We start from the raw sequence: 22,136 nt of genomic DNA on the forward strand, positions 1-22,136 counted from the left end.
CTCGCTCCCACAAACACACACACACACACACACACACACACACACAGGGTGGGTCCATGGTGTTACCGTCAAAGATGCCGTGTAATGAAACAGGATCACATTTAGGACACGTTTAAGAACACGCTACGTTCATGCTGTATGTACATGTAGGTGACACATTAGAGCAGGCATGAGGTGCAGAGTGGCGCAGGCAGGCAGGCAGACATCACCAACAGAGCACAGATACAGACAGCATGGAATATTATCTTGAGAGGAGCAACAATGTCGTTGTTAGTGGTAGTTTTAACATGCTGCCAGACAAACAGCATTATCAACCACAAAGGCATGCCCTGACATTTTTTGTCAGAAAGTCTTGTCTTCAACAGGTACTTGTCACAAGGGTAAAAATACTATGTTTGTACTTCAATTACCGTAACTGGAAAAAAATGCCATGTTAGCGTACCTTGTTGAAACCCATGCTGGCTCCAAACTGCAAGTTGGCATGCTAGTTTCAAGTTTGTGGTAACCACTGGTTTAAATGAGGGATGCTGACATGGTTTAGTCAATGTTTTTCAAGGCAGCTGTGATGAAAGACAAACAGTACTGTTTTTACACACAATCTGACAGACGCCTGTTGAAGATATAAAAAAAAAGGCCATGGCATACCTTCATCACGGAAATGGATGACACTGATTGATTGAATGGATGAAGCGGGAGTTGCACCTGTCCTCCAACTGCTACAAAACTAATGCTGTTATACAGCCATCATAGACCTTTTCCTGCCTTTTATAAGATGGCTGCTCCTGCACCAAGAGGAATTGCTTGGAAAACGTCACAGTACTAATACAGGGTTATAGTAGGGTCCGACTTCTAAAATGGCTACCATTGTCTTTCCAGTTCCAAAATGTGTATTGACATCAGTGCTTGTTTTAGCAACAAACCTGTTCTCTCTCCCGCATACATTATGCGTGACCAAGCCCCGTATGGAGGTCTATGTCCTCAAGTTGTATTACCGGCCAGGGATGTATGAGCATGCAGACATGCAACCTGGCTCCAAAGCTTGCCTCTCTCTCTCTGTCTAGCCATTTCCCCCTCTCTCCCCCCCTCGGTTTCACTCTCATCTCTCTCCTTCCCTCCTCCCCTCTCTGTCAGCCACACCTCTATCTCAAACACCACCACCAATCAGCAATCAGCATGAGCCCCTCCACCAGCCAACCAAATCAGCCTGGCCACCCTGCAGACCTCAGGAACCTGCAGTCACACAGGAGAAAGAGAATGTTACCAATAGCACACACACACACACACCCAATATGTCTGCTCACGCATGCACACACACACAACACTCAAATACATACTCGACAGCAGTGGTTCTCAAACTTTTTCATGCCAAGGACCCCCAAATTGATATGTATTTGGCCGCAGACCCCCATCTGAAAATATTTTGTGCCAGGGACCCCCCATACAAGATTTGTGTTCATTACAACGCGCCGCTAAGCGACTTGTTGTGATCTTGTAGATCGGCTCAAGTGGTTAGACGATGATTGAGTGAATGCAAAATTAACACATTTTGCTTGGAACCCCCTGGTACCCCCCCCCCAAGGACCCCTGGGGGTCCCCGGACCCCACTTTGAGAACCAATGCTCTACACAGGCGCAAGTGTAAGGCATGTATAACATGACCGGCGATGTTTTAACAGTCGCGGAACACAGCCATTCCCCAAGAAGAGCGTATATTTACTGGAACACATTACCAGAGATGAATAAATGCAGTTCTGGATGTAATATTTGTACAGAGGTACTGTCTAAGTAGTGCTGTCATTAAACACGTATCACATCATGTGGGTACAGACTACTCACTATCAGTTCACCTTTAATTACACTGGAATGTATGGAAGATATATGAAAAACTGTAAAATATCAATACATGTGTTGTGTACAACGCTCTCTGAATTGGTGGCTCTGTTTGAAAATGCACAGGTGAATGCCTAGGTCTGCCATGGAGTGAACCACAACGGAACCATCCACAACGCCAGAATTCCGATCGACGCCATTGGCTCATAACCAAAACGTTTGCATGCACGACTCAAAGAGTGAAACACAAACAATCAGAGAACTCATACAGGTATGACCGCGTGACAACAGACACGGTGCACTTGACAGTATACAGCAGATACTGTATTTTGTGCCGCGGACAAACACCACCAGATTTCTGGAACAACTTTTGAACAGCTGTACAAATTTTACTTAAACTATCGTAATGGCTTAAGTAGTCAGATTTAATTGTGATATTAATTAACTTAAGTTAATAGGGCTCTCAGCCCTGGGCCAACTAATAATTCCTATTAGTATATTTTACAGTGAACTACTCCAGAGCAGAGTATAGACTATATTCCTGATGGGTAATTTATACTTCGCCATACTACATGTCGCCTTACAACTTGGCTATAACCTGACCTACTGATGTACGACATGAACACTGTTTTAGCATGTACTGGAAGAAAACCATAACATACATTTTTCATCCTGCTCTTCTCAAATAGAATGGGATGGCGTAATAATTTAATCGGATCAAAATTAAGTAGTGTTGTTCTACATTTAGTGAATAACAGGAATAACAGACAGGTATGCACACACGTGTGCACCACACACACACACACACACACACACACACACACACACACACACACACACACACAGATAGATACATCCGCTCATGTCTTCACTGTATTGATCCAATGAGCCTAACATCAGGGAGTGGAACATCTTCTCCCACTAAAAACAAAACGTTTACAAAAAAAAAAAAAAAGAATTTGACACAAAAAAAAAAGAGTGAAAACAAACAATACACTGCTGTTGAAACATTAAATAAAATCTTCTAAAATGTCTTGATCGATAGCTAGGAGGTGTGGCTTTTATACAAGCAGCTCCGACGAGTGGCAGGAACGTCTCTTTCCCGCGCGCCGTGCACAGAAACACCTCATAAGATACATAGTCATTCAAACACTGTCAAGAGTGGTTGTCGTTCTGGTTGTCCGTGTGCTCTCACACACACACACACACACACACACACACACACACACACGCGCACACACACACACACACACTCGCGCACGCGCACACACACACACACACACGTTCCACAGAGAGGAAGAGGGGCGAGAGCAAAAGGGATGCGGAGTTGGATGGTTAGAACCAGTGGTGGAAAAAGTACTTAAATGTTTTACTTAAGTAAAAGTATCAATACTGCAATGTAGAAGTACTCTGTTACAAGTAAAAGTCCGGAATTCAAAATTTACTTGAGTAAAAGTACAAAGGTATTGGTATCAAAATGTACTTAAAGGTAGGGTAAGTGATATTTTTTGGTACATATATACTATATATGTTTTTGTTAAAAGGTTGAAGTACTATATTCTGATAGTAATCATTGCTACAGAGCGTTTGTTCGGTCACAGGGGTCTCTCCAGCTCTTTAGTAAACAGAACTGAAAATGCATTTTCTGTTTAATAAAGAGCTGGAGAGACATGGAGACTCCTTTTACTGAACAAACACTCTATAGCAATGAGTACTATCAGAATATAGAGCTATTTAACACTTATTTTAACCAAAGTAAATCACTCACCCTACCTTTAAAGTACCAAAAGTAAAACTGCTAAAACGTTTGAAAATAGCAGATCTACAAGCTCACAACGCGTCGCGATGCAGCTTGTGAGCTTGTGGGCTATTTTCAAATAGCTTAGGTATAAAATAGGGCTAAAGTGGTTAATGTATGTTTTATAACGTAATAATTTATATCTGCAAAGTAACTAGTAACTAAAGTTTTCAAATAATTTAAAAAAAAGTACAATATTTGCCTCCGAGATGTAGTGGAGTAGAAAGTAAAAGTATAGACAATTGGAAATACTCCAGTAAAGTAAAAAAAAAGTACCTAAAAATTGTACTTAAAGGGATATTTCACTTTCAAAAAAACTTTGGGTCATTTTATCGTCTACACAGGCTTTTGTGAACCCCCCAGACCGTTTTTAAGTTGCTTGATTCAGTATTTAGATATTTGATATCCATTTTATCAGACACGCCCCCTTCCTATACAAACCCATTATAACTTCAAACTCCATTTTTAACATGTTAGATTCATCAAAAACACCCGTCCTTGGTTCTGGTGACTCACCCTGCCCTCCTAATACACGAGGGGGCCGTGTTTTTTCGATTACTTTTTTCATTTATTTTATTACATTTTCTTTATTGTATTTTATTGTTTTCATTCTCGTGTATTAGGAGGGCAGGGTGAGTCACCAGAACCAAGGACGGGTGTTTTTGATGAATCTAACATGTTAAAAATGCAGTTTGAAGTTACAATGGGTTTGTATAGGAAGGGGGCGTGTCTGATAAAATGAATATCAAATATCTAAATACTGAATCAAGCAACTTAAAAACGGTCTGGGGGGCTCTCAAAAGCCTGTGTAGACGATAAAATGACACAAAGTTGTTTTTTAAGTGAAATAACCCTTTAAGTACAAGTACTTGAGGAAATGTACTTAAGTTACTTTACACCACTGGTTGGAACAATGGAGCAATATAGCAGGATGGAGAAAAGCACGGTGAGGGGGGGGGGGTGCAAGGGGTTGAATGGCAGACAGGTGAATGTCCATGCAGTTCATTAATCCGGACGCTGTATCTCCTTCCCCCCTTTCCAGTGTGTTATAACTCGGACAGGAAGAGGAAGGAGAGGTTTAGGAAAGAGAGAGAGGCGGATAGATGGATGGATGGATGAATGGACAGCAGGGGTGTGTGGTTGGTTGTGCAGCACAGTACAGTAGCTTCAGATGTACGTGACAGCACCTTTGCTGTTTTTCTCCATGGTGATCTCTACGTAGGAGGAGGGCACGTAGCCCTCCTGTCCGCCCTGCTTCCTGGCCCGGGTCCAGCCGTCTCCTTTGTCCTCCTCGATGATGTACAGCACCTGCGTTCAACGACAACAACAACAACAAGAGTCGGGCGATTGGTTTACTTCATCCAATACAGTCAAATCCACATGTTAACAAGTCAGTGTTGATTTTGTCGACAAAAAAAATATGACGAAAAATTGCGGAATGACAATGAAATAAAAACGAAGCTATGATGACTAAAACTACGACTAAATATATTGACAACAACATTTCGTCAACAAATAAAAACTAGACAAAAATGTTAGTGAGGGACTAGTGGAGAAGAGATCCAGCAGAACTAAGACAAGTCATTTTATGTTTGATTGTGCTCGGGGTGTTGCCCTCTCAAAATAGCAGATCTACAAGCTCACATCGCGTCGCCCGGGAGTTACAAATGGATAAATAAACAGGATTTCGCTGTGTACTTTGTCTCAGTCAAATGTTGTATTGTCTGAGGGCAACGCATGTTTGTATGTAACTGAATTGTTATGCAAACGATAAATGAGAGCATTAATAGACGGGTTAAAACTAAGACACTCACCTCGTCCTCTGCCATCACCAACGTCCCCTCGTTCTGACCTGGAAATCAGTGAAACCACAGCGAGTGAGTCCACGTGTTATCATAACAATACACAGTATTTATGACTCCTTCCGGAAATGAAGTTTGGTGGGAACAGAATGCTGAGAAACCGAACGAACGCATTCCATTACCGGTGTTCAGGGACGTCACGGGCTCTCAGAAGGTGGGGGGGATGGACTTTCGGTGGACTATACCCCTTACTTTACACTTTGGCTATTCAAAAATAGCAGATATACAAGCTCATAGCGCGGCACCGAGTGCCGCGCTATGAGCTTGTAGATCTGCTATTTTTTGAAAAAGCGTGAAAAACATAATGTAACTGTCAAATGTAAACAAATTCTGTATTTTCAAAAGTTTTTTGGGCGGATTTTGTTTTTTCGTGTTTTGGTTACTTTATTTCGGTTTTAGGGTTAGGTTATTTAATTCTTATTTTTGCCTGATTTTACCGATTTATTATCAAAAAAAATATATATATATATATATTTTTTTTTCTCCAAAAAGTGGGGGGTATGAAATCACGGATCTGTGAGAGTGAGGGTGTCACGTCGTACGCACAGTGAATGGCTGTGACGCCCTGCCGGTGTTTATCTTGGCAGTGGATGAGCGTCAGTGAAATGATGATGAAAACAAATAGCGGAGATCCAGGTGACTAAATCGAATCACTCAAACCGTATAAAACAAAGTTGTCTGTAGAGAACTTTGTTTGGTTTCAGCAAGCTTAAGTAAAAGTACCAATACTGCAATATAAAAATACTCTGTTACAAGTAAAAGTCCAGAATAAAAAATGTACTTGAGTAAAAGTACAAAAGTATTGGCATCAAAATGTACTTAAAGTATCAAAAGTAAAAGTACTAAATATTTGAAAATAGCCGATCTACAAGCTCACAACGCGTCGCGCTGCGACGCGTTGTGAGCTTGTAGATCTGCTATTTTCAAATAGCCTAGGTATAAAATAGGGCTAAAGTGGTTAATGTATGTTTCATTATATCATAATTTACATCTGAAAAGTAACTAGTAACTAAAGTTTTCAAGTAAATGTAGTGGAGTAAAAGTACAATATTTGCCTCTGAGATGTAGTGGAGTAGAAGTAAAAGTAATGGAAATTGAAAATACTCAAGTAAAGTACAAATACCTCAAAATTGTACTTAAGTACAGTACTTAAGTAAATGTACTTAGTTACTTTCCACCACTGTTTATGGATAGGACAGTAGGCTGACAGGAAATGGGGAGAGAGATGGGGAGTGACACGAAGCAAAGGCCATCGGGATCGGGACTCGAACCCGCGACGCGCTGTCACCCTACATTGAGCCTATAGGTGCCTGGACCGCTACGCCAGTGGTCCAGGCCAAGCCAAATCTTTTTTTTGACTTCTTTTGAAGCTTTACTGTATGTATGCGTGATGCTGGGTTGTTATATATCGTCGCTGTTGGGTGGAAACCTCATTATGTCCAAAAATGTTACTTTTCAGGATTCAAAAAGTAGCAGATCTACAAGCTCAAAACGTGTGTCACTTCGCATTTTCGAGCTTGTGGATCTGCTACTTTCGATGCTTTTTTGTGATCAAGTAGGACACTAATTTACGAGAAAACACCAAAAGTTAAAATATGGAAATAGGAGGTTTTCTGCCTGACAGACATACCCATTCCTAATAGTTTTGCATCTGAATAATTATGCTCCGTTTAGTTTGTTTGTTCGTATTTTAACCCTTTAAGACCTGAGGCGATTCTTAACTCATTGAGTGCCATTAACGTGTTTCACGTGTTTTACCGCTATGGTGCAACGTGCCATTAACGTGTTTCACGTGTTTTACCGCTATGGTGCAACGTGCCATTAACGTGTTTCACGTGTTTTTGAAAAAAAAACTTTTTTCAGAACCCAACATATCATTATCTGAAGATTTGCAGCTCCATACACTCCTTGTTTAACTTATAACTGAAAAAGACTGTATCTCGCTTCCTAAGCACTTTTTTTTTACTTTGAAAATAAATAAATAATCAAAATCATACTGGCCATTACACATTGGCTGCCAAAGACGCATATCTGCGTTCTAATTAATTTCTCGCCTGGCTGCCAAAGACGCAGATCTGCGTTGGTTTTTTTCCCGTTTTTTTCTTGTTTTTTGACCCAAAGACCAAGGAGATATGACTTATCGAAGATTTAAACTCCTATCCACTTCCTTGTTAACTTAAAACTTAAAAATTCTGTATCTCGGCTCCTGAGTACTTTTTTTTTCAATGAAAAATCTCTGGCAGGCAACAGCTAAAAATCTGAAATAATTGGCTGTCAATGTGTTAATAGCCAGAAATAATTCTGGCACTCAGTGAGTTAAAAATGTTTTCTAAATCCTAACAGTTTTTTTGAAAAATAAATAAATAATAATAATAATAATCTAGATTTTTCAAAAATAGCAGATCTACAAGCTCATAGCGCGGCACTCCGCGCTATAAGCTTGTATATCTGCTATTTTTGTTTTTGAATAGCCAAATAAATCTAAAGTGACACAGATGCGTTCCAGGTCTTAATGGGTTAAATCGCGATCGATCGCGATCGATCACAACGTTTGCGACGGCACAGAGCGAGTTTCCTCACCGTCGAAGGAGTACAGCGCCTTGCAGTGTCCGATGACGGGGAGAGGCTCGTCGTCGTCGAACTCGTCGTCAAATTCGTGCGGGTCGGCGTGGGGGGGTCCGTGCTGCGGGGGCGCGTGGTGCTCCTGACTGGTGGTGTCGTCTGTGTAGCTGCCCTCAGGACTAAAGGAATGAGAGAGAGAGAGAGAGAGAGAGGGAGGGGGTCGAGAAGGCAGCAGGATTAAATCAACACTTGTTTCCAGTGGTGGAAAGTAACCAAGTACATTTACTTAAGTACAATTTTGAGGTATTTGTACTTTACTTGAGTATTTCCAATTTCCAATATTTTTACTTCTACTCCACTACATCTCAGAGGCAAATATTGTACTTTTACTCCACTACAATTATTTGAAAACTTCAGTTACTAGTTACTTTTCAGATATAAATTATGATATTATAAAACATACATTAACCACTTTAGCCCTGTTTTATACCTAGGCTATTTGAAAATAGCAGATCTACAAGCTCACAACGCGTCGCGGTGCGACGCGTTGTGAGCTTGTAGATCGGCTATTTTCAAATATTTAGTACTTTTACTTTTGGTACTTTAAGTACATTTTGATGCCAATACTTTTGTACTTTTACTCGAGTACATTTTTTATTCTGGACTTGTAACAGAGTATTTTTATATTGCAGTATTGGTACTTTTACTTAAGTAAAGAATTTTAGTACTTTTTCCACCACTGCTTGTTTCATCATCATAAACCTTTATTTCACCTTGAGGAATGACCCTCATTTACAGTGGTATCTATGTAGTTATAAAATATATATATATCATAAAAAAAAAAAATGCACAGGATATCATTGTGCAAAAAAAAGAGTAATAATAAGAAAATCAAACAACTTTATGAATGGACGTTGTTATTTCCGTGTGTGTGTGTGCAGTGATGGATTTCTTTTTGTACTTAAGTAAAAGTATCAATACTGCAATGTGTGTTACAAGTAAAAGTCCGGAATTCAAAATGTGCTTGAGTAAAAGTACAAAAGTATTGTTATCAAAATGTACTTAAAGTACCAAAAGTAGAAAGTACTCATTATGCAGAATGTCCCATTTTTCAAATGTATAAAAATGCATTAAAATCTTTTGAAAATAGCAGATCTACAAGGTCACAATGTGTCGCAATTGGCGACGCATTGTGAGCTTGTAGATCTGCTATTTTCAAATGGACGAAATGTATATAGGGCTGAAGTTGTTTTGTAATAATAATCAAAATCTACAAAGTAACTAGTAACTAAAGTTTCAAATACATTACATACAATTGCCTCTGAGATGTAGTGGAGTAGAAGTAAAAGTACTGAAAACTGGAAATATTCCAGTAAAGTAAAAAATACCTCAAAATTGTACTTATGTACAGTACTTGAGTACATGTACTTAGTTACTTTACACCACTGTGTGTGTGTGTGTGTGTGTGTGTGTGTGTGTGTGTGTGTGTGTGTGTGTGTGTGTGTGTGTGTGTGTGTGTGTGTGTGTGTGTGTGTGTGTGTGTGTGTGTGTGTGTGTGTGTGGGGGTGTGTGTGCGTGTGTGTGTGTGTACCTCTCTCTGCCTTGAGGGGTGTGTTGGTGGTTGTCTGCACTGTGTCTTCTGTCTCCTCTGGAGCTCTGCTTTCCCTCTACCTCCGATAGCCAGGACTGGGGGGGGGGGTGAAAGGACAGACAGAGATGAAAACATTACACTGCAAAAACACAGCAAACCGTATGGTGTAACTGGACGGTGCAATCAGTGCCACTGCACCAACTATCAGGACTAGTCACCTATAAAATGTCAGAAAGTGTGCACTAAACTGTGGGCTAATCTGTGGCCACTGAATGATAGCGTAATGGAGTGATAATTGTATTAATGCAAGCGATTGTGTGACCAGATGCAGTTATGTTTCATATTGTGTAAGCCTACTGTGCTTTTTTTGGCAGCTATTAGTTCAATGTTTGCTTTTATCTACAAACTGATGAGTAAACTGCCTTTATGTTTTTTCTTGGTTTGAGAACATTAGCCATAAATTGCTGATCTACATGCTCACAAAGCTTCGGAGATATAGGTGTTGAGGGAGAAAAAAAAGAAGTTTAATCTGAAACATAATTTTATACATTATAGAGGGGGTCCCTGCTTCATCTCTCTCTCAGCAAGGGGGTCCTTGGCCCGAAAAACGCTGAAGAACCCTGTATTAGTCTGTACTTGTAGTTACTGCAGTTGACCAGCAGGGGGCTCTAATCCTGCATGCTCCATCAAAGACCCACGCACCAGTCAGACTCGGGGTGCAACAGAGGTCAAGATAATACTTCTCAATTATCAGGTTAACTGGAAGAAGAAAAGGGGGCTTGGACAGCCTTCCTCTTTGTAACCTCCCTGTTATTCGTCCATCCATCCATCCTCCCTTTTGTATTTTAGATTGCTTGTTGTTCCATACTGTAGCACTTGGTTTAGTTTATTTACAGCGGTTTCCAACCATTTCTGGATCAGGGTTCGTAGTCCGATCACTTCACACGGCAGCCGAACGTACAGTTCTTCACCTTACCTCCCTCTATCCTACAACGTGGCTCGCTTTATCTATCCCTCCCTTCGTCACCACCCTCCTCCCACCCCCCCACCAGCCCGCCCGCCCTCCTTTCCTACCTCATTTTTGTGTATTTCAGAGCGTAGTTTCTCCATATTACACATGGTCTCTGATATTTTAGGCTGCAGGCTGCTGGGGTCTCCCATCTGGGGGTTCTTCTCATAGACGTCCTTCATCTTGTTCAGGGCATCTCTGAGAGACACACACACACACACACACACACACACACGCACGTGCACGCACACACACACACGCACACACACACACACACACACACACACACACACAAATGTGACCAACTGCAGGTTTTTTTTAGGCCACGTTGTCCTTCAAAATGCTGCACCAAACGCAGCAGGATTTCAGTGTGCCTGACCTCTTTCTAGAGCTCTTTCACTGAGGAGTGCTGCTTGATGGGCGGTTGGCATTTACGCAGAGGGATTGAGGCGAGTTTTAAGGCCCCAATAATAAATAGGCCCAACAACAGCGGGGATTCCAAGCGGCACAGGTTGCCAAAAAATTGAAATTCCAATTTCCACCTTAGAATATGACTGATTATTGATGATGATTGAGATCAAAAAGTTTGAGAACCACTGATATCATAGCAACATAAGGTTTTCAGAAAACTGTTAGGATTTAGAAGACATTTTGTAGATGCATTCCCGGATTGATTGGGAGGTACTGCAGGCAGTTATGCTTAGGACTCTTTTTTAAACGGAGGACATTTCATACCTCTGATCCATCTCCTTCTGGAGCTCCTTGCCGAGTTCATCGATCCTCTGCTGCAGTCTTTTCCTCCTCTGCTCCGGAGGCAGATGGCTGAAATCCTCCAGGGAAGGGGCCTGGTGGGGAGAAGAGAAGACATTGCAGTAGGGTTCTTCTTCACACCCACCCACACACTGCACAAACTCTCATAGGCCATGCCTAATCAGAGAGGGAGTGCAAAAGGATATACTGTATACCCAGTGTTTTCCCCACCAGAAATGCGTCTTTGTAGCCTGGAAGGGGTTTTCTCTGACACAGCATTTATATCATGTGACTCCAGTACTTTATGTCATTGAACCACATGAACCCTAGCGTTCCTCTTCTGTGAAAATACCAGGTATACAAGCTACACGTGTCGCAGCGTGACACTTTGTGAGCTTGTAGCAATTGGCTATCTTCGGTGAAGAGATTTGGTGTGGACGGGGTGGGTGGGGGGGGGGGGGGGGGGGGGAGGAGGGGACCAAGTATAGCCTCCTGAGGGACCCCCGGACAAAGTATATAGGGTTCATGTGGTTAACCCATTAAGACCGGGAACGCATCTGTGTAATTTTTTTGATTTCTTTGGCTATTCAAAAACAGCAGATATACAAGCTCATAGTGCGGCACCGAGTGTGTGTGCAAATCTTTGAATATATATATATTTTTTAAAGCAAACACTTGTAACTCAAATCTTTGCTTCTGGGGGATTCTACAAAAGTTATCCAAAATATATATTTTTAACGTATGTTGCTATAACATCAGTGGTTTTCGAACTTTCATTTCAAGGACCCCCAAAATTATATTTATTTGGCCGCGGACCCCATCTCAGAATATTTCGTTCCAGGGACCCCCTAGAAGCAAAGATTTGGGTTACAAATGTTCGCTTTAAAAACTATATATATATATATTCAAAGATTTGCACAAATTTTCAAGATTTTTTCAAAAATAGCAGATCAACATGAGCTTGTATATCTGCTATTTTTGAATAGCCAAAGATATCTAAAAATGACACAGATACGTTCCGGGTCTTAATGGGTTAAATGCTTTGAGGCAGGATGACAACTCCTTGCTAGGTCAGTTCAGACAATTCAGTGTTAATGCGAAGTTGCACTCTGGTAGATCCTTGTACTGCTACCTGGTCATGATATAATACTGTAATTCCAAATACTGTTGATCATCTTTATCTTTTGCATCTGTGAAAGAGGAGCTGATAGTAGGGATTCTATTCAATCTCATTGTATGAAGAAAGAGAATCACACTTTCAGCACCTAAATGAACATGAGTATTATGACAAAACATAAAAATAATTGTCATGGTGCTTAATTTTGGGAAGGTAAAATGGCTGTATTCATGCTATATTACTTTGACGGAAGTTCTCTAGCACAACAAAAAAATCGATGATGTCACCAATATCGGTGTAACACAAGCACCTCCGCTTGTGTTACTCGTTTTATTATTAGCAGCAGAATACACTTTGTCTAGTGTTCCTTTATGTGCCAATTGATTTTGAGAACTGTCACGTTATATACAACGAGAGTGAAATGAATTGCCATTTCCGGTCACGTTGCTCACAGATCACAGAATCAACAGATAAAAATGAAAACGATATGTTGACTTATATCATGTCCAAGTACACACACCACACTAACTCACCTCTGCCTCCTTTTAGCTCTAAAACAAACCTCAGAAAATCTAAAAGTACCCAATGACGAGACACCGTTTTGGAGCTCCTTTAGAGAATATTGTCTGTCAGTCTGAAGTGAGGATGGGACCTATTCTAACCAGTGTTGGAGGGCAAATAGTTAAGTACCACTACGGTTTTCACACTACTGTAGGTACTATGGGGAGTTATAGGGTCTACGGGTTATAGGGTTGACTTGACTCGATTGGCTAATTGGCTATAATGGGGAAACATGCACTTACTGGGTCTAAATACGGGATTATGACACTTCTCGCACACACACACACACACACACACACACACAAACACACTTACCATCTTGACTGACCACTGAGCAGTAATGTGTCAACCATGCCAGGCAAAGAGACAGACAATATGGACAGCATGTTAGAGGTCAGTACGTCGGCCAGCCAGGAGCGCCAGCATATTAATTAGCACATCAAACATCAACACGCCTGCCAGTCATCCAGTAAAGAAAGCCATCCAGCTACTTAAGCCAAAACAACCAGTTAAAGGGATACTTCACTTTCGGGCCGGGGACACATTTAAAAAAAATATTAAAAATAAATGAAAAAAGTTATGGAAAATTCATGGCCCCCTCACGACACGCAGTGTCCTACTAATGTGTGAGGGGGCCATGAATTTTCCATAACTTTTTTCATTTATTTTTAATATATTTTTTAAATGTGTCCCCGGCCCGAAAGTGAAGTATCCCTTTAAACAGTAGTATGTTAACCCGTTAAGACCGGGAACGCATCTGTGTGTCATTTCTAAGATTCCTTTTGGCTATTCAAAAATAGCAGATATACAAGCCCATAGCACGGCACCGAGTGCCGCGCTATGGGCTTGTAGATCTGCTATTTTAGAACAATTTTGAATATATATTTTAACTCAAATCTTTGCTTCTGGGGGATTCTACAAATGTCTTCTAAATCCTAACTTTTTTTTTTTTTTAAACGTATGTTGCTATAATATCAGTGGTTGTCAAACTTTTTCATGTCAAGGACCCCCAAAATGATATGCATTTGGCCGCGGACCCCGATCTGAAAATATTTTGTTCCAGGCAGGGACCCCCCAGAAGCAAAGATTTGAATTAAAAAGATTCTCTTTAGAAAAAGAAAAAAAAGAAGATCTACAAGCTCATAGTGTGGCACTCGGTGCCACGCTATGAGCTTGTATATCTGCTATTTTTGAATAGCCCAAAGTATAAGATAATGGTTTAAAGTGGTTACACAGATGCTTTCCTGGTCTTAATGGGTTAATCTAGCCAGTGCGGTAGGTAGGCAGTAGGCACAATGTCAGCCAGCCAGCCAGTGCCAGCCCTTACAGTCAGGATGTCAGCCAACCAGCCATCTACTCAGCCAGGCCAGTTCTTCTCTCTGAGTGCCATTAGACAGATTAAATCTACTATACGACTGATCACATATAGTAGGTCTGACAGGATTGATATGACTTTGAGCAAACAACAACGGTTTGAGCCTTGGAACTGAGCTGGGGGGGTGTGACATTGAGTAGTTGGTGTTAAAAACTGTCCGGCAGGCGGACAGCTCTGTTTCACAGCACACTGACACATCATTAGCAGAGCCATGTTAAAACACACACACACACACACACACACACACACACACACACAGAATTGCAGACTAGCTTCAAAACCAAACCTGGTTTTCTCGCCCCACACACTGCTGAAATGTCAGTGTCAAGCAGTGTTGACTTCGTCGACTAAAACGACGACGAAAAATGTTCGTCGACTACCTTATTTCACTGACAAAAATGAAATAAAAACTAAGCTACGATAACTAAAACTAAGACTAAATTTAATATTCACAATTTCGTCAACAAATAAAAAGTAGACTAAAATGTTAGGGAGGGACTTCCAGTAGTCATTTTATGTTCGGTTGCGCTCAGGTGTTGCGCTCTGAAAATAGCAGATCTACAAGCTCACACAACGCGTCGCAGCTTGCAGATCGGGCTATTATCAGCATGAAACCAAGTGTAAAATCAGCCATTAAGACGCCATCAAGGCACCGCCAAAATACATTTAAGTCGACTAAATCAACTGTAGATTTAGTCGACCACATAATCCTATGATATTTAGTCGACTAAAACTAGACAAAAACTAAAACATTTCAGGTGACTAAAACATGACTAAAACTAAATGGAAATTTGGTCAAAAGACTATGACTAAAACCTACATTTGCTGTCAAAATCAACACTGAACACAAGCCCCCCCCCCCCCCTGAAATCCACCACATCAAACCAAGGTAAAAACACAGCACACATCATCAAAAACACACACTGCACACACAGTCCATCAGCTAGGATCCCTATAGTCCTGTGATTGGAACACAAGCGTGTCTGATTCTAAAGCAGGTCAGAGATAGGGAAAGGGGAAATGAGGGAGAGAGAGAGAGAGAGAGAGAATGAGAGAGAAAGTCAGAGAAAGGGCAGCTAATGGACGAGAAACAAAGAAAGGGGACTTTAACCCATTCAAATCCGGGGGAACGCAACTCGTGTCATTTTTAGATTTCTTTGGCTATTCGAAAATAGCAGATCTACAAGCTCATAGCGCGGCACCGCCGCGCACTGGGCGGTGCCGCGCTATGAGCGCGGACACACCGCGCTCATAGCACTGCCGCGCTATGAGCTTGTAGATCTGCTATTTTTTTGAAAAATCTTGAATATTTTGTGCAAATCTTTAAATATATATATTTTTTAAAGCGAACATTTGTAAAATATTTTTGTTCCAGGGACCTCCAGAAGCAAATATTTGAGTTACAAGATTTGCACACATTTTCATGATTTTTCAAAAATAGCAGATCTACAAGCTCATAGCGCGGCACTCGGTGCCGCGCTATGAGCTTGTAGATCTGCTATTTTTGAATGGCTAAATCTGAAATGACAGAGATGCATCCCCGGGACTGAATGGGTTAAGACTAAAAACGGGGGGGGGGGGGAGAGAGAGAGAGAGAGAGAGAGAGAGAGCGAGAGAGAGAGAGAGAGAGAGAGAGAGAGAGAGGAGGAAAAAATCACTTCAATCCGTTTCACTCTAACACCTTAATCGGCCGGGCTCACCCCTCTCCTCAGGACCCTGAAAGATGGAATTCTGGGTACTGTAGTCTTTATCTCCGACAGACAGTAGCCTACGGGGTCGGTGCTGAACCGAGGGGGAGAGGGGACGTACGTGGTGGCAGGTCGAGGGCGGCGGTGGTGGCGAGGGTGGGAGGAGGAGGAGGAGGAGGAGGAGGAAGAGGAGGGGGGAGGTGGAGGGGGGGCGGGAGGAGCGGAGAAAGGGTACTGGGTGGCAGCGGGGGTGAAGAGAGGATACAAGGGGGAAGGTCAGAAGAACCACATACTGTATGAATTGGATTTCATTTGCTCTCTCTCTTTCTCTCTCTCTCTCTCTTTCATCCTCTCTGCAATGACATCACCGCCATTGCAAATTCGGCTCTCTGGTTCATGAGTTTAAGAGGGAGCGGTTCATTTTGGTCAATATTGATTGGACACGTGTCTCAGCTGTCCCAATGACATCATCTTTTTTTTGCATGAACAAGCAGTCCCATAAGACCTCTATCTGGAACAGAAGCTTTTAGGGATGAGAAATACTACTACTACTGTAGGCTATATATATATATACTGTTTATACAATGTAATTTCATTAAAACTATACACAGTAATATGCTTGCATGTTGATTTAACTTGGAGAGTGCAACAAAAAAAAAGGACAAGTTCCTTGTTACTTGGCGAACAGTCACATGATGGTATAGTTAATGATTGACCGACAGCCTTTATGGAGAGGGCCAAGGTCCACTCCGTGCATCCGGGTAAAGGCTAGGTTTGCTCTGGCCTATATTATTATCATCACACACACACAGTATAAATCACAGGACCGGCTAAAACCCTGCCACAGAACACTGACAGAGCACACAATTGCAGGAGGGGAAAAAAAATAGGAAATAAAAGAAAAATATGTGAAAGCACTTTTCTCCATAAAGAAAGGGTTGCGGGTGACGTGTGGAATGCGAGAGACGGGAAGTTGTTGTATAGTTTACGTTCCTCCTGCGTTTGTTACACCTAATTTAAACCACGGATTATAAATCAGGCTTTAGGTACTGCAGTATACATAGGAAAGACAGAATAGGTCATGTTGTTGCGTGTTCCGACCATATTCACACGGGGGGCCCTTTTCCCTCTTAAAGCATACACCTACTCCCCTCCGAGTATGACGTAAGAGCAAAATGGCCGCCATGTGGATATGGTCAAAATTTTAGTGTATGTTAGCAGTGTTGATTTCGTCGACTAAAACTATGACGAAAAATGTTCGTCGACTACCTTTTTTTCACTGACGAAAACTTAATAAAAACTTAGCTATGATGACTAAAACTAAATATAGTGACAATTTCGTCAACAAATAAAAAGTAGACCTAAAATGTTAGTGAGGGACCAGTGGAGAAGAGATCCAGTAGAACTAAAACACAAGTCATTGTATGTTTGGTTGCGCTCGGGTGTTGCGCTCTGAAAATAGCCGATCTACAAGCTCACAACGCGTCGCGCTGCGACGCGTTGTGAGCTTGTAGATCGGCTATTTTCAGCATGCAACCAAGTGTAAAATCAACCATTACGACTCCATTAAGGCACCGCCACAATACATTTTAGTCGACTAAATCAACTGTAGATTTAGTCGACTAAAAATCTTATGATATTTAGTCGACTAAAACTAGACTAACAGCAAAACATTTCAGATGACTAAGATATGACTAAAACTAAATGGAATTTTATTCAAAATTTGCTGTCAAAATCAACCCTGTACGCCTTTTTGAGTCAGCAGGTGACCCCCCCCCCCGTCCGTACCTTGGGTTTCTTTCCAAACAGCCATAGTTTGTTCTTGGCTTTGCCCATGGAGTGTTTGGGGTCGGTTCGGGGCCCGGGCGTGCCCCCACCACCACCGCCACCATCTCTGTCCCCTTTGGACGTGGTGCTGATGGTCCCGTCCGAACCGGTTCTGCTGAGATTCTGACTGAAGTCCTCGAAGGGGAAATCACCCGGCGGCTCGAAGCCCGACTTGAAGGACTCCACCACGATGACTGAATCCTGTTGGAAGAGGTGCGGGTGTGTCAGGACAATACAGACCAAACAAATGCACAGACAGGGTAAAGAAACATTATCAAAAGCCTGCCTTCCTGTCTTCCTCCCTCCCTCCCTCCCTTCCTTCCTTCCTTCGGTACAGGTTCAAATGACAGCGTTAAAGGGATAGTTCACCCAAAAAAATACTTTTTTTCTATCGATTAGTCACCCCATGGAGACTTGAATTCATGGATATTTTTTTTGTTTTTTGTCCGATTCCTAAGCCAATAAAATTTGATGACCAGCGGACCGGTAGGCAGCGGTTCCGGTAGGAGACACAAAGGAGACTCTTTGTGTCCCCTACCGGAACCGCTGCTGGTCATCAAATAATTGGCTTAGGAATGTGACAAAAAAAAACAAAATATCCATGAATTCAAGTCTCCATGGGGTGACTAAAAGTAATTTTGGGGGTGAACTATCCCTTTAACTTCTCTCAGACTCCATCTCTTTTCTCCCCTTTTCCTTTTTTCCCCCTGCACTCACACATCCTTCTTTTCTCGTCTTTCTTTCCCCCTCTATACTTACTTTCCGATCGTCGACGGCTTTGGCGGCGGTCACCATGCCCTCCAGGCATTTGGAGATGATGGGGATGACTCTTCTCTCCACCTCGGCGAAGCTCCGAAACGTCTCTCCAATTTTGACCGTCCGACGCTGGTCCATGTCCTGCAGGTTCTGTAGCAAAAAAAAAAAACTTGGAATCAACACCGGCTACTACTAGCAAAAAGGCCTGAGGATCCGATTCTACTAAATGTCTTCTAAATCCTAACAGTTTAAAAAATATATATGTTGCTATGTCAGTGGTTCTCAAACTTTTTCATGTCAAAGACCCCAAAATTTATATGTATTTGGCCACGGACCCCCATCTCAAAAAACTTTGTTCCAGGGACCCCCCAGAAGCAAAGATTTGAGTTACAAATGTTCACTTTAAAAAATATATATTCAAAGATTTGCACACATTTTCTCGATAAAAAGAAAATAGCAGATCTACAAGCTCGTAGCGCGGCACAGAGTGCCGCGCTACGAGCTTGTAGATCTGCTATTTTTGAATAGCCAAAGTGTAAAATAATGCTTTTTAGCTCAAAGTACGTCTCTTAGCAGTGCTAGCTCTTTTGTCTGGTAACCAACTATAGTGGGTATTGTATTGGGCTCTTTGGCACGTAGCCAATGTGGTTTGATTACACTATATAATGAAAACAAAACGAACACTTAGTCTGCTAAAAAATATAATTAGCTGAATTGGGCGGCCGGTTAATGAAAAAGGGACACAGGGAATGTTTGATTTGATAGGATGGGATCCGTTGAGGATAAGGTCTGGCAAGCGTAATGGTTACAGCATGGCAGTAGCACCGCCAATGCTAAGGGTTTCCACTGGTGTAAAGTAAGTACATTTACTCAAGTACTGTACTTAAGTCACATTTTGAGGTCTTTTTTACTTTACTGGAGTATTTCCAATTTTCAGTACTTTTACTTCTACTCCGCTACATCTCAGAGGTAAATATTGTGATTTTACTCCACTACATTTATTTAAAAACGTTAGTTACTAGTTACTTTGTAGATTTGGATTATTATTTACAAAACACAATTAACCACTTCAGCCCTATAGGCTATATACATTTTCGGCCATTTGAAAATAGCCGATCTACAAGCTCACAATGCGTCACATCACGACGCATTGTGCTTTTGTACTTTTGTGCTTTTGTGCTTTTGTGCTTTTATACTTTTGTACTTTTAATAATAATAATAATAATAATAATAATAATAACTTTTACTTGTAACAGAGTATTTCTACTTTAGTAGAAGTATTTAGCAGTATTGATACTTTCACTTAACTCTCTGAGTGCCAGAATTATTTCTGGCTATGTTGTCCCAGTGCCAGAGATTTTTTCAAAGTAAAAAAAAAGAGCTTAGGAAGCGAGATACAGCCTTTTTCAGTTATAAGTTAAACAAGGAGTGGATGGAGCTGATGGAGCAAATCTTCAGATAATGATATCTTGGGTTCTGAACATTTTTTTCAAACAAAAAAAAATATATTTTTTTTAAAAACACGTCAAACAGGTCATTGGCATGTTGCGCCATTGCAGTAAAACACGTGAAACACTAGCCTGGTAAACCCCCCTCCCTCCGGAAATCTCATTTGCATTTGATTTCAGGAAGGAGGTCTGGGATTGCGCAGGGAGTAAAGCTGCCCGAACACTGCGTGTTCGAACCAATCAGCGGCTGCTAGGGGCGGGATCATCCAATCACCTGCCTAGTAGCTTGAAAAAAAGAAAAACCGTCTGTCATCGATTCTGCAACCGGAGTCTCAGATGGGAAGTAGGCTGTGAAACAAATGTGTGTCGCAAGCTTCTTCCATTTGACGGTGTCAGGTTAGTGAAACACGTCAATGGCACTCAATGAGTTAAGTAAAAAAAAATTGGAGTACTTCTTTCACCACTGAGGGTTTCAATTTCTGCACAGCTCAGTGGGTTAATTTGTGTTGGTTTACCTTGAAGATGTGTGGTATGGCGTTGTTGAAGTGTTTCCACTGTTCTGCGTTAAAGTTCTGGAGCTGGGCAGCATACTCGTTCTTGCTCTCGTCCGCCATGTGAGTTCGCAGATAAAATTGAGATTTGGCCTGAACAAAAACACAAACAATACAGCCGTTTATATTAGGAAAGTATTACCCCCCCCCCCCAGCATTTATTACATGTGGTAGATGACTATTGAAATTCTTTACTAGGAATAACCTCTCGTTTTCAAGGGGGTTGCTGTGTGAGAGTACTGTTTCACCAGCTTTTAGCCAAATCCAACAAGTAAGAGAACCAGTAAACAAAAGTGTGGGTCAGCTGACTAGTTATCATATATAAACGGCAGTGGTGGAAAGTAACTAAGTACTGTACTTAAGTACAATTTTGAGGTATTTGTACTTTACTTGAGTATGGCCAATTTCCAATACTTTTACTCCACTACATCTCTTATCAGATATACATTATGATATTATGAAACATACATTAACCACTTTATGCCTATTTTATACATAGGCTATTTGAAAATAGCTGATCTACAAGCTCACAACGCATCGCGACACCTTGTGAGCTTGTAGATCTGCTATTTTCAAACATTTTAGTACTTTTACTTTTGGTACTTTAAGTACATTTTGATGCCAATACTTTTGCACTTTTAATCAAGTACATTTTTAATTCTGCTATATTGCAGTATAGATATTTTTACTTAGTAAAGTACTTTTTCCACCACTAATAAACAGCCATGTTTGGTTGCACAACAACTGTGAGCCAAGAAACAAAGAAATGTAAAACACGAACATGATTTACTCACTGCAATCACAGTGTAATTGGATGAGTTTGAGTTAAGTTACACTGCAATTTAGATTTAGGCCATCGAAGAGACTGTCAAGCTCAAGAATCTAGGTCAGCATTTCCTTATTAAATCATACTAAACCTCAATCAGATCAAAGCATTTTTTCCAGATTAATTACATAACTATTTTAAGAGTGTCTGTCTGGCAGATGGAACCAGCAGCGTACCGTACCTTCTCGCACTCTGACTTGGTGGCGTTGATGTCATTATCCAACCTATCGTAGCTTATCTGAGACTTCTCTGCCTCCTTACATTCTCGCTCAAACTTCTTCTTACTCTGAAGACGGAACGAGAGAAAGGAGGGTGAACAGAGAGGCAGATAAAAAGATGAGAGAGAGAGAGAGAGAGAGAGAGAGAGAGAGGGAGAGAAGACAGGGCACTCTGTGAATGCATGGACACAGAAAAATCTTTTATATATCCTCTTAACCCTTTAAGACCGGGGGACGCAACTGTGTCATTTTGGATTTTAACCACTATAACCATTATCTTAAACTTGGGCTATTAAAAATAGCAGATATACAAGCTTGTAGATCAGCTATTTTTTCTTTTTCTATTTTTTTCCTATTTTATCTTGAAA

The 22,136-nt window shown here is 41.2% G+C and overlaps 1 protein-coding gene across 2 annotated transcripts in view; it reads right to left on the minus strand.

Moving 5' to 3' along the window:
* Positions 1 to 1,181: 1,181 nt before the first annotated feature.
* The window catches only part of LOC308087598 (formin-binding protein 1-like), a 65,300-nt gene continuing 44,345 nt past the window's right edge, over positions 1,182 to 22,136 (minus strand). The window contains exons 6-16 of one of the 2 annotated variants that reach the window (XM_080431565.1): positions 21,732 to 21,836; positions 20,689 to 20,817; positions 18,729 to 18,875; positions 17,931 to 18,170; positions 11,387 to 11,496; positions 10,717 to 10,849; positions 9,643 to 9,737; positions 8,070 to 8,230; positions 5,442 to 5,479; positions 4,815 to 4,935; positions 1,182 to 1,230 (exon numbers count right to left, since the gene is read on the minus strand). In XM_080431565.1, the coding sequence (XP_080287691.1) occupies positions 1,223 to 1,230; positions 4,815 to 4,935; positions 5,442 to 5,479; positions 8,070 to 8,230; positions 9,643 to 9,737; positions 10,717 to 10,849; positions 11,387 to 11,496; positions 17,931 to 18,170; positions 18,729 to 18,875; positions 20,689 to 20,817; positions 21,732 to 21,836 (1,287 nt within the window). In that variant the 3' untranslated portion in view covers positions 1,182 to 1,222. Of the gene's footprint in view, positions 1,231 to 4,299; positions 4,936 to 5,441; positions 5,480 to 8,069; positions 8,231 to 9,642; positions 9,738 to 10,716; positions 10,850 to 11,386; positions 11,497 to 17,930; positions 18,171 to 18,728; positions 18,876 to 20,688; positions 20,818 to 21,731; positions 21,837 to 22,136 lie in introns of those variants that run through there. The other variant, XM_080431564.1, reaches the window with a different exon arrangement.

This window comes from Gymnoscopelus braueri (genome assembly GCF_963280865.1).
Source record: "Gymnoscopelus braueri genome assembly, chromosome: 6".
NCBI classification, from domain to species: Eukaryota; Metazoa; Chordata; class Actinopteri; order Myctophiformes; family Myctophidae; genus Gymnoscopelus; species Gymnoscopelus braueri.